The 13,185-nt window shown below is 41.5% G+C and overlaps 2 protein-coding genes across 3 annotated transcripts in view; one reads left to right on the forward strand and one right to left on the reverse strand.

The window, feature by feature from the left end:
* Positions 1 to 3,570: 3,570 nt before the first annotated feature.
* Positions 3,571 to 4,448, forward strand: LOC108163206 (male-specific sperm protein Mst84Da-like). The gene is made up of 2 exons (XM_017298358.2): positions 3,571 to 3,923; positions 4,010 to 4,448. The coding sequence occupies exons 1-2, from the start codon at positions 3,710 to 3,712 to the stop codon at positions 4,018 to 4,020; spliced, it is 225 nt and encodes a 74-aa protein (XP_017153847.1). The 5' UTR covers positions 3,571 to 3,709; the 3' UTR covers positions 4,021 to 4,448.
* Positions 4,449 to 4,635: 187 nt separating this feature from the next.
* The window catches only part of LOC108163205 (carbohydrate sulfotransferase 4), a 35,186-nt gene continuing 26,636 nt past the window's right edge, over positions 4,636 to 13,185 (reverse strand). The window contains exons 2-4 of one of the 2 annotated variants that reach the window (XM_017298356.2): positions 6,195 to 6,377; positions 5,928 to 6,129; positions 4,636 to 5,872 (exon numbers count right to left, since the gene is read on the reverse strand). In XM_017298356.2, coding sequence (XP_017153845.1) covers positions 5,741 to 5,872; positions 5,928 to 6,129; positions 6,195 to 6,377 — 517 coding nt within the window. In that variant the 3' untranslated portion in view covers positions 4,636 to 5,740. Of the gene's footprint in view, positions 5,873 to 5,927; positions 6,130 to 6,194; positions 6,378 to 13,185 lie in introns of those variants that run through there. The other variant, XM_017298357.2, reaches the window with a different exon arrangement.

Raw genomic sequence — 13,185 nt, forward strand, 5'->3', positions numbered from 1 at the left:
AAAAAGGGTATTAAAAGCTTAAAAAAAAAAATGAAAACAAGCAGGGGTGCACAGTTATCACACATAGTCCGCACATTTGAACATCGCGCCTACTGAGAAAAGACTAAAATTCAATATTTCTAGGCATGACACACAAATATCGAATGTCACTCTGACAAAAGCTCGCCGTCATGAAACTGAACATGGCATCTACGTGGCGCCCTCATGGTGTCAGCGGCAGTTCGGTGTACTAAAACTATATTTTAAAAGTACTTTCATGATATGAAAATGAAAAGAAACTTAACGTTTTTGTATATTTAAATGCAAATTAGTAATATCCTTTCACTAACAATCAAACTTTACCTTATTTATAGAATGGCATTGGTCCTGCCAGTACCAATAAAGTGTATAGAAGTGGCAGTTCATACACTGAACATGTCGCAAGCGAACTTTCTGGATTAGATTTTCCCCCGCCTATCACAGCAGGACACAAGCACACCACTTACAAGATCGGAACCTAACAAGCCATTGTCATCTGTCCACCTGGCCATCGACAACAAGGACTTTGACTATGGCAACCAAGGAAGGGGCTACACCGGCTACTAGACTCTAGATAAATATCATTGTTGATAGTTTTAAGGATATAAGCGCCCATATATTTATATAGTAGATATACATTTTTTCAACTTGTTTATTTGCTTATATTAAGTTAAGATATGATGAATAAAACTATTGAAAAATAATCCTTGCTGTATCAGGGAAACTATTTAGAGTATTCACAAGTTACGGAGAAAACTAAACATTTTTGATTGGGGAAAATGTCCTTGATCCTTGATAAGGTCTTCATTAAATCCGGGACATTTTTCCAATCAAAGGAAGCCGTCGCTCCTCCCGATCGGGCCGCAAATAGCAGAGAAAACTATATATGGATGATGGGGGTTTTTTGAGTCCTTACCGAAGGATCAAGGATATTGTTTTGATCACGGGGGGCCATGCCACGTCCCGATCGGGCGACAAATAAGGGAGAAAACAAGATATATATGTCTGGAGTAAACATCCTTGATCCTTGGTCCTTGATAAGGACTCCATCAAATCAGGGACATTTTTCCGAAGACAGGAAGCCGTCGCATGTCCCGATCGGGCCTCAAATAACGGAGAAAAAAAACTGGCTTGTAACTGGCCCTAAAAATGTAGTTCAAGAAATCACCGAAAGGGGCGCCACCGTACAAAAAAATAAAACTCGCGTCAAATGGCCAAAATCTGGATGGGATACCAGGCGAACAGAAATCAGCAGAAGGTAACTGAATTTTTTTTAAATTTATTGTCCCCCAAAAGTATGCCACAATGTTTTTTTTGCATTTGCTACAGTTGCTTGCTGCTGATTTCTGTTTGCCTGGTATCCCATCCAGATTTTGGCCATTTGACGCGAGTTTTATTTTTTTGTACGGTGGCGCTCCTATCGGTGATTTCGTGAACTACATTTTCAAAAATAACAAATAACAAACCCGTTATGTTTTCTCCGTCATTTGAGGCCCGATCGGGACATGCGATGGCTTTCTGTGATCGGAAAAATGTCCCTGATTTTATGAAGTCCTTTTCAAGGACCAAGGATATCAGGGATCAAAAATATTCATTTTCTCCGCTATTTATGGACCGATGTGATCGGCAAAATGTCCTTGATTTGATGGAGTCATTTTCAAGGACCAAGGATCAAGGATATTTACTCCAGACATATATATCTTGTTTTCTCCCTTATTTGTAGCCCGATCGGGACATGCGATGACTTCCTGTGATCGGAAAAATGTCCCTGATTTTATGTAGTCCTTTTCAAGGACCAAGGATATCAGGGATCAAAAATATTAATTTTCTCCGCTATTTATGGACCGATCTGAGTGTGCGACGGCTTCCTGTGATCGGCAAAATGTCCCTGATTTGATGGAGTCCTTATCAAGGACCAAGGATCAAGGATGTTTTCTCGAGACATATATACCTTTTTTTCCCTTATTTGTCGCCCGATTAGGACTTGCGATGGCTTCCTGTGCTCGGAAAAATGTCCCTGGTTTAATGAAGTCCTTATAAAGGACCAAGGATCAAGGATGTTTACTGCAGACATATATATCTTGTTTTCTCCCTTATTTGTCGCCCGATCGGGACGCGGCATGGCCCCCCGTGATCAGAACAATATCCTTGATCCTTCGGTAAGGACTCAAAAAACACGCACCATCCATACTTAGTTAACTCGGCTATTTGCGGCCCGATTGGGACGTGCGACGGCTTCCTTTGATTGGAAAAATGTCCCTGATTTAATGGAATCCTTATCAAGGATCAAGGACCTTTTCTCCAATCAAAAATATTTAGTTTTTTCCGTAACTGGATTTGTCGTAATCTGGATAGTTTTCCTAATACAGGATACAGCAAGGATTATTCTTCTTTAATAAATAAACAAGTTGAAAACATTTATATCTACTATAGAAATATATGGGTGCCTATATCCTTAAACCTAACAACAACGATATCTATCTGGAGTCTAGTAGCCGGCGTAGCTTCTTCATTGGTTGCCATAGTCAAAGTCCTTGTTGTCGATTACCATGTCGAAGAATAAAGATGGATTGTTAGGTTCCGATGGTGCAAGGGGTGCGCTTCTGTCCTGCTGTCGGACACGATCCGGTTTGTGGCAAAACATAGTCCTCTGTGAAGGAAGATATATATATTTTAGAATATATCCACAATTATATATACTGATTCACCTACGCGTGTCGAAGATGAAACTCAATGTTTGATTCGGCGTATAAAGAGGCTGCATGCTCACAATATATCCCGTGGACGTGAACCAACAATTCCGCCGTCGATTACGGGTCCTTGCTGCAGCGGATGGGACGCCACGTTGTCGACTGTGGCCCGTAGCATGTTCGTAGCAGCCAGTGGCTGCCACAGGAGCGCAGGAGCCGGCGGGGAGTTTGCGATGTCAGCCGGTCAGGCGACTGGAGTGGACGCCGCATCGAGCATATGAACCGGAAGACCAGATGGGTGAAGCCGCTGGTAAACGATGGTGGGCATATCGGTGTCCGCGGCCACCTGAAGGAGCGGTCTGTTAAAATGAAAGGAAGAGTTAAATAAGGTAAATGGATAAATAATAACTTGATAGCTTTACCTGGAGGGGTAAGCCGTTTGTGGCTAGAGAGGGTGTCGGCCAATAGAGCTGGAGGGAATAAAAAAAAAAAGAAGAACCAAGAAAAAACAGTCAATGGAATAGATGAATAAGGTGGGAAACAAGAAAAACGTCGTAAGAAGTGCAGGTAAATAAATAATTTATCAGCTGCTGGCGCGATGCACGCGATCGTGGATTTAGTATCGATCCGGCAACAGACAAACGGGTAATTTGAAATCAAATCATCAAATTTGAAATCATTTGGCTGCAAAGAAAGTATGAAAATTAGATCTCACGAATGGGCGAAAATTAAGAAATTATCACAGATGACTTGATGGATTGGTTTCGATTATTTATATTGTATGTTGGGCCAATCACATTACCCTAGGAATACCAAATATAGCTGTCAAGATCTTGTAATATTTTCTACTGCTGTATATTTTCAGTTGCTCATCACACTCCGACTAGCACGGAACAAAAAATTTTGTTTAGTTTTAGAGCTTCGGTTTGGTTTTCGGGTTTCAGTGACTTTTCTCACAAAATTAAAAAATTCGTTTTTTTTTAATATTTTACGGATCGAAAATGTGCTACCCTTGTGGATCCTGCGGACCCTGTAGATCATGCGGTCCCTGTGGAACAACTTGTCCGTGCTGTGGCCCGCACAGTCCCCCATGCGGAGCTCCCTCGCCCATTCCATGCTCTCCGGCGCCGGGCTGTTGCTGTCCCCCGTTGCCCGAGGGCGGCATACCCGATCCACGGGTCTGGAACTATTGGAACACCCCGCTAACCTATCCATGTGAGTTCTCGTCCGCCTTAGGCATGGACCTCTACCTGTATCTGTATCCGCATCCCGTAATCTTGCTTATCCTCTACTTCCCACAGGTGGCTTCTAGGATCGGACTAGCGCTCACCCTGGTCTAGGAGTGGCTAGGACGGAGCACACACTCTTCGATAAAACACTCCATCCCTGGTCCTCGACCATTCCAAGCTTTAATCAAAACAAAAAAGCAGTTTGTTATTCCAATGACACGGACATGTTGGCGAAGTATTTGTTGGGCACATTTCTGGTGGTAACTAAATTGGAAGCAAGTTGAATCCCAGTGGCACCACTCGTCAGAGGTCCGTCAAAGAAAGAAGAACGTCGACGGAGAGGAGAACGCTGCGCGGGCCTCGTGGATGAAGCGAAGATGCCCCATTTGAGTGTCATTCCAGTCAACAGCTTTCTCTACTTTTGGCCGAAAGCTTCCCAATTTTGGCAGAATCCCTTTGTCGAGTGTGGCCACTTTTTTGGCAATAAATGCACCTTAGAATATTCATATTAGAGAGAGTGTTGTTTAATCTGGTATCAAGCGGTAAAGAATATTATATATTACGTTTCCACTTACTTTAATAACTTCCTGTGATCGCGGGAATGTCCTTGATTTGATAGTATATACAGTATATACATTTAGTATATACATTTATACCTAATCTGCATACAAATTGCGATTGAGAAATCGTTAATTAAATTAATTTTAAATTTCATTGTTTATTCAGTTGGTAATTTGCTTAATAAGTGTAAGTTATGCAAATATTGCTGGATTCTTTATCGTTTATCAAATTATCCAATTTGTAGCCATTTTCTTGTTGCCAATTTGATCGCGCACGTTACTGGGCCTTCGTTTTTGAAAAGGAAAACGAATCGAACTTAGTTGTAGACATTAAGGACAAGTAAAGTATAGTACAATTTAATTACAATTACAACTAAATAACCATAAAAATAATATATTGTACGCCTAGGGAAACTTATGCTTAGGAGTCGAGTGCCCATTGCTCTTGTTTCGTTTTCATTTGATCAGTTAAGGAAATTCGTGTCTAAATTGGTTTTAGCGTGAGTTACGTTTTGATTATAATATTGCACAATTTTTGTGTTTGCCAAACAGTTGTTGTATAATACAGTTCCTGTCTACTCTCCAGAACAGAACAGAACCGGACTGAACTGAACTGAACTGATCTGTATTTTTTGTAGTTAGTTACCGACCGATGCTGATACGTTTAGATACGTTTGTGTTTGTGTTTGTTTTTGTGTTAGACGCTAAATCACTGGATTCTCTACGCACTTGTCAAGCTGAATTACAAAAGTTCATTGCCTAAATAATTTACATCAAAAAGCCAGGTAAACAATACTCAATACGCAGCCCTAAATAGACTAAGTTCTCTTCTCCGTTATTGGTTAGCTTAAATGCTAGGCCTAAGTGTAAATCTGATATTCGACTGTTACGCTGTTACGCTTTACGCTATTACGCTCTACACAAAATTCGCCAATTACTAAAATTATGCATTTCATATTGTATATTCAGTATATATTTTTAATAACTATTGCTCAGTTAAGTGTGTTTGCGTGTCTTGCAAAAATGTGCCAGCTATGAATCGAGTTTCCACAATGCGTTCTCCTCCCTTAATCCCGCCTCGCCTTTCCTTTCCCCTCCTTCCGTTCCTTCCGCTCTTTGCCTATTTTTCTTTTTGCTCGCTCAACACGACGATATCACAACAAAATGTACCAAGTAGAAGAATTAGTTATCATTATCAGTTATCGCTATAGATAGATCAGCTAACACTAGTGCCGTGGACGCTTCACGTGAACGGCGGCGGCAGCACCATCGGATCGAAGGTCTGCTGGAGGCTGGAGAAGTTGCTGAAGCTATCGATCCGACGATAGCCCCACAGATCCATGGCTTCGACGCAAACATCCTGGATTTGCTTGATCTGTGCGAAGGGAGGTGTGAGTAATGATCGGAAAATGTATCCATGAGGTACTCACGTCGTCGGGCTTTAGATCCTGCATCCAATGGAATGGCGCTGATCTGGAATCACGATATGTGGAGCTGACGCCGCCAATGTTCACCTTGGTGTGCGTATCCAAGAACTCCTCCACAGCGGGATCGAACGGCAGGCCATAGAACTGCAGTATGTCCTGGGTCATTTCACTGGGATTCAATGACAGATCCTCATAGCGTAGGGTTCTACAGAAACAAAAACGATCTGGCATTAGTTGTTTAGTTTGGGGGAAATCCACAAATGGACTCACCTGAAACGCGAGGGATACTTCTCCAGCAGCAGCTCGGCTGTCTTGTAGTCATCCTGCAGATCCTGGCACACCAGTCGCGCATCCTCGCAGTCCTCGTGGCCAGCGCACCACACGCGATGACGTCGCGACTGCATCGTTCCGCGCGGATCCCTCACCAGCAGCACAATCCGCACATTGGACAGACTATTGGAAGAGGGAGAGAGAGGGAGAAGATAGAATGATAGAATCAGTAATCATATGGTAGGATGATGTATAATTGCTGGCGTAATAGTTGTGCATGGAGCCGTGAAGTTCACTTTGGCATAACAATAGTTGGAGTCGCAGTCGGACTTGGAGTCGGAGTCGGAAATTGGCTTTCAATTAAATCGAATTAAAGCTTCTATAAAGGCCGCATAATTAGTGTTTTAATGGAGCCCAGCACGAGCCGGGTTCCAGATGGGTTTCCAGCCAAATGTAATCTATCTTCGTATCCCGCCAACTGGAAACTGTTTCTAATTACAACACTCAAACGATGCTCCATCCTCTCCAGCTACTGGCACTGGCACTGGCACTGGCAAATGCATTTGCTGAATTATTTCATGAAAATGTTTTGCCTAAGCGGATACTACATAATGCTGATAAAATGGCAGCAGCGGAAACGGCGAGGGTACGTGGTCGGTTGTTGTTGATTGTGGTTGTTGGAGCTGAAGCTGGAGCTGGAGCTGAAGCTGGGGGTCGCTAATGGGGTCGTACTGCGGACCCGAGGGCCGGCCGTAGAGCTGCCTAAAATAACCAACAGCTACAGTGGGGCCTACAAGTCAGCGATAGATAGCAGATTCCACATGAAGTTATCTCAACGGAAAGGGGCAATAAATTTTAATCATTTAGCCGGCTTTCTGCGGAAAGTTTTCAGCAAATGACATGATCTAATCAAAAAGTATAGTAAATATATAGGATGCGACAAATAGTTCCTATCTTTTGATTAAATTTGTTAAATTTCATTTCCACTTCAAATTTCATTAGCAGCGATTGTCTGGGGGGCACTCCAGGGCACTCCAGGGCACTCCCCAAAAACCAACAGCCGCCATGCATATATTCAGATCATGAACTCCCCCCAGCACCCACCCAGAGAGAGGAGCATCATCAGCAGAGGCAGCCGCAGGGCATGAAAACACTTTTCCCTTCCTTCCACCGAGGGGTTTTCCTCTGCACCCACTTAACCACAATGCTAATGAGTTTGTGGCGGATTGGAAACAATGTAAACATCTATAACTGCACAAGCCCTGTAGAGTATATAGCGCCAAGCATATGTACATATGTATATCTGGCAGCCACATCTACAGACGGATATACATACATACATAATACGGAGCCACATCTACAGCTTACACAGAGTATTACTATACGTATCCGTATCCGCATCCGCAACGAGCACCCGAATGTGATAAATGGAAACGTGCATTCCATTCCGCAGAGTTCATTCTCGAAAATGGGTAAAATGGAAACGAGGGAAAACATTCGAATAAAGTTGTCCGTTCGCTTGTCGTTAAGCTGCAAAAATATCGGAACAATAGATGAAACCTTGCGTTGCACAGAACTGAAAAAAGATTGCCAGCTGCTGCTGATGCTCCAGCAATTACTTTGGAGGAAGGGCTGTAGCCGACACTGTGTGGCAGGCAAAAAATAATAACCGTAACACTAACAAATAACAGGGGGCTTTACTGCCACTGCCACTGCCACGGCCATAGAGACCCAGTGCCAGTCAAAGCCATAGTCGATGGCTTACTGGCAGGCAGCAACAGCTGCAGAAATTCCGAATACCAAAAAAGTTTCTTCCAAAGCCACAAACAGAACAAAACCAGAAGGAAACCGAATTCCGCGAACTTTAATTTTTATAAAATGTTCCAGAACGAGAATTGGGGCAGATGGGGTACATGCCACACACGACTGCAGCCCAGCAAGGACTCTTCCCACGAAACCAATAAATAGTTGGGCTGTAATTTGGCATTTCTGCATGAACATTCCTTGAGTGAATAGTTTTAGGTTTCGGCAACTTTGTAAAAACTAAAACAAAAAAATGTTAAATAAATAAATACAAAATTACTGAGTTACAAAAACAAATATTTCTAAGCAGTGAAATTTTGATTTAAATCAATAAATCAAATTAATAAATATAAAATTAATAATAAAATAAAAGAAAACATTTTTAAACTGTGCTAAATTTGTATGAGGACCAAAATATTGCAATGTTTTATAAAAAATAATTGAATGAAAATGTTAAGTTGAATTATTTGATTTAAAATTAAAAATACTGCAGTGTTTTATACAAAAAAAGTTTATTACAATTTTAAGTTTAAGTATTTGATTTAAGAAAATAAATTTATACACGAATTCTAAATATAAATATAATATAATAATAATATAAATAGAAAGAGCGCAATAATAATAATTTTAAACTTATGGCGCTGTGATACACTTAAGGAAAAATACAAAAAATAAATAAAAATAAATTTCACTAATTTGGAACACATTTTGTGGACATTTTTCGAAACATATTCATGCGCTCTAATTATGCTATAAATACAAATTGGATTTAAATACGTGGGGACATACAGTTTCGAATATTCCCCCCCTCCCCAAAACCAAGCCAACGAGCCACCAATCATTTATGACACATTGACAGAGCCTCCGTCTAAATATACGAATGTACAAATTCGTATAAATTGTGTATACATCTAATTCGAAATATATGCTAATCAGTTTTGAGCAAACAGCGTAGCGCAGAGCTGTGGAAAACGCGAATTGGACACGAACCGAACTGACATTCGGCATTACATCACAAAGAAATTGAGTTGAAAATGAATTTCTTTATAATTGCATTTCAAGCTGAATAATTTACGACAAAGTGCACTTGACGATGGACCGGACCAGATGGTGTAACAGAAATAGCAATACAAAAATAAAATACAAATACAAACAATAATGGAAGCCCGTAAAACTCGGCCACAAGGCCAGGCCATGAATTTCACTTTCGATTTGGCCAAGTAACTCGAGATGTTTTCTTTTCATTTTGTATTCGGTAATTATGCGAAAATAAAAGATCGACAGGCACTTGTGGGGGGGAGGGCTATAAATATGCCCGAAAAGTTTTTGCATAAGGTCCCACGCGATGAAGAGTTCTTCAAGTGGATGTCAAGTGGATTTCGACAGAGAGTTGGTCCAGAAAAAGTTCATAAAAGTCTTTGTTTTACAAGAAAGAAAGTCCAATACTTCAATGGCATCGTAGAAAGGCTTCCCCTAAATTTGTACATTTTTTAATTGTTATTTATGTCGCGCTGCCGCCTCGTGGCATTTAATGAATGCAATTATTTTCATTTCATCTGTGGCCGATGTTTTCAATGAGCCTCTTTAACACTTGCTGGCCATAATTTAAGAGGGCTTTTAATTTAACTTTAATGGCCAATGGCCAACGGACAATGGCTAATGGCTAAATGGCGCAGATATATCAAGAGCAGAGCTTGTTGAATGCATTTAACCCTGGACAAATATTGTGCTATAAAATACCGAAACTCTGATGCGATCTGAAGAGTGAAAAAGAATCTGTCAAGAGATAAGTACAAACACAACCAACACTTTGACCCGCTGACAGAGGCTTTTGCCACTGAAACACACACACACACACACACAAAGTATCCGTGTATCTACAGTAGACGTGTGTATCCGTATCTGTATCTCTGAGTCATATTCGTTTGTTTTTATTTGTATTCGAAATTCGTTTGGACTGCGGCAGTTTTGCGGCATTCTGACACAGTTTTCACAGATCAAAGGGAGAAAATTTGCACAAAAAATACGTAAAAATTGTTGGAGCGAAGCCCCAAATCAATGGAATACCCACAGAAATGGGTTTCGTATAGGTATGTGGCTGGATGATGATGGATAGATACGTTTACAGCTAGTCGCTAGACGACAAGACGACGCGGCGTTACGGCTGCTCTCTTGTCGACTTTTGTCGACTCTTTCGGGGTCAAGCCAAATGCGAGAGCAGCGGCGAACCTCAACCTCAGAGACGATTAATCAATATAATGGCTACGGTCCGGTCCGGTCCCCCTCTTTTGTGCTCTCTCGGGGGCCCATCCATAACCGATTCGGTGACTCGACTGACCCCCAAACCAATACGTATTTACATAACTCTAATCCTCCCCCCGTCCACCCGAAAAAAAAGTAAAAGTTGCTCACGTGTGCACCTCGGAGGCCTTGAACCGAGCCGTGTTCGTGGACGGAGATGAACTTCTTGGCGCCCGAATCATTAGTCAATCCGCAGCACAGATTTCCTAGTGGTTTTGTATGTGGATCCGCCACAAAAGTGTTCCCCAATGGCCCAATGGGAACTGTGTGACCCATTAAGCGATTTACCCGAATCTCTTTCATAAACTTTTCTGTCCGTCTGTCTGTCTGTCTGTGCCAGTTTTTGGCCTGGCCAAGTCCCATTACCCTTCCCATTCGAGTGCCTGCTGGCTTGGCGGTTGGATGGGGTTCTGTTGGCTGTCATGCGTGTGCAGATGTCTCCTCAATCTCCCATATTCATGCTAAGTACGGGGTAATTATTTTTAGGGGTCTCCGCGAGGCTTTAGGCCCGGACATAAGCCGATAATGTTGATTAATGGCGCCACGGAAAAGCCAACTGCTTGTGGATTGGAGAGTGGAAAGGAAAATCCGAAATGGCTTTCCACCCAGTGCCTAGGGTGAAGACTTTCTTTCTTTCTTTCTGCGATCACACTAGCGGATTTTTCATGGCTCTTTTTCGCCGCTTTCCCTGTGGAAAACTATTCTTAATTAATTTCAATGGACTCCCGCGTACGCTACATGAATTTCACAAGTTTTTTCAATCAATTAGGCAATTTTTAAAAGCTACATACATCCCTTTTTATTCAGCTGCTTTGCCTCTTCCCCAAGGGGAATGTTTTATATATAGAAAAGCGCAAAAAAATATACATATTTCAAGAATTTTTTCATCGCATTTTTTAGCGTCCAACGGCCGGGGGAGGGGACAAGGAGGGGAAAGCCACTTTGAAAAGAGCTGGAAAAAATGTTACGCATACGCTCCGTTGGACAAAGGCCTGTTATGCGCGAATGTGTGTGTGTGTACATATATTTATTTATATAAATATGCATAATTGTCGCGTGCGGGTTAAAAAACACTCGAGAGAAAGAGGCGGTAGGGGGGAGGGGTGGAGGGAGGCAGAAAAAGAGCGAAAAGGAAACGAGCCAGAACAAAGAGCGTCAATAAAAAACAATGAAAATTTCAGCTTCGAAAAATTGTTAAAATAACACAAAAAATAAGTAAACCAAAGAGAGGGAAAGGAAAAGCACACACAGAGAGGGAAAAAGAGAGGCGGAAAAACCATGAGAATGGCGGAAATTTATTCCACTCCAAGGGCCGAAAATTAAAATTGCCAAAATATTAAATTAAAAATTCAGCAGAGCCTCGGCAATTACCTAGAAATATATGCAAGGCCCGAAGGCAGCGAAGGATAAGGTAGGAAAATATGAGAGTACGGAGGTCAACCATAAATGGCTGCCATTTTAAGAGGAGAAAATATTCATATAAATATGATGCATACGAGTATTTATGGGGCACGAGTGATATTTTAACGATATACTAGGTAAAAGTAATACAATTTCAGTCTACTGATATTTTAAGTGCGAATTTATCGCCGTTTTCAAAAGGGATATAATTTCAGCAGATAAATGAATCAATTTTCTATGAGATTTCTTCATTTTTGTGAGCCCAAGGCTATTAAAATATTTTGTAAAATATCCTGGTACAATTATTGTAGTTTTTAATGGGCTATGTTGAGACAAGGCTTCAATCCTAGCTCTAATTCTGAGGAACTCTCCAATATATAATCTATATAAATATAAAGAAAGGAGTTTTTTAGTACAAACTCTTTTATTGGGGCTCGCCTGCATCCACAAAAGTGGATCAACTGTGGTCGCAGATGGACAGATTTCCAGTCGTAATTTAATTAAAACAAAAAACAAATTACTGCTAATTTAATCGAACGCTGCAAAAACTTTTAATTGAATTTAAAATGAAATCAAAACCGCACAAACTACAAACAAACTGATTAAATAATTAAATAAAAGGCTAATAAAACTGATTTATATTCAATTATAAGGCAAGGCACGATTTAATCTATGCAAATCCCCAAAAAATACAGAGAAATGAAGATAATCCCCAAGTAAGTCCCCCAAAACGAGTGCCCTACATTACTACAATAGAAACCCAGACAGAATGTGGGACAACAATGTATTTGTGTGTTTTTTTTTGGGAAATAAACTACAAAAAAGAAAGAATTTTTATCGATTTAACAATTGCCCAACAAAACGCAGAAATGCAGGCACGTAAGTCCCCCTCTCTCCCTCCCTCTCTCTCTAGCCACTTGGCCCACTCTGTACATCCACAGAGGGCCAGGTCAGGCCAACACAGAAAACAACTTCAGAGGCAAAACTTTAGCCAGTGCCCGGCCAGAAGTATGCAGAATGCCACCCACTGATGGCCGCCCAATTCTTGTGTTTACAACAAGAAGCAGCAGCAGTGGCAGCGGCAGTGGCAGTGGCAGCAACAGCACAAATAGAAAACTCGGAAAAACATGCAAATCGCCAGAGCGATGGCTCCCTCGAATGAAGTCAGAAAATGCGGAAAATGAGTCCCGCCTGAAAGGGAAAAAAACAAGAAAGCTTTAACTCTGATTTCGGAATGACAGTACACGGGTTTCTCCCGGGTCCACCCACTGCCTCCGAAAAGTAATAATTTTCAACTTTAATTACAAGCGACATGCCACCGAGTGGGGGAGCGTGGGGGCAGCGTGGGATTCTCCCTCTAAGAGGCAATTAGGGAGCTTGTTGAGGCCGGCTCTAACTCACAAAGTGCATTATTTTAATGTCTATCTGGAGGATCTCTTGTCCAAGGAGGGAAACGGGGTCAAGGGATGTCCGGCACTGAGCCAGC

Source organism: Drosophila miranda, chromosome 4 (genome assembly GCF_003369915.1).
Source record: "Drosophila miranda strain MSH22 chromosome 4, D.miranda_PacBio2.1, whole genome shotgun sequence".
Taxonomy (NCBI): Eukaryota; Metazoa; Arthropoda; class Insecta; order Diptera; family Drosophilidae; genus Drosophila; species Drosophila miranda.

Excerpts from the sequence above, each read along its gene's own strand:
- LOC108163206 (XM_017298358.2), top strand. The coding sequence starts at position 3,710 with ATGTGCTACCCTTGTGGATCCTGCGGACCCTGTAGATCATGCGGTCCC.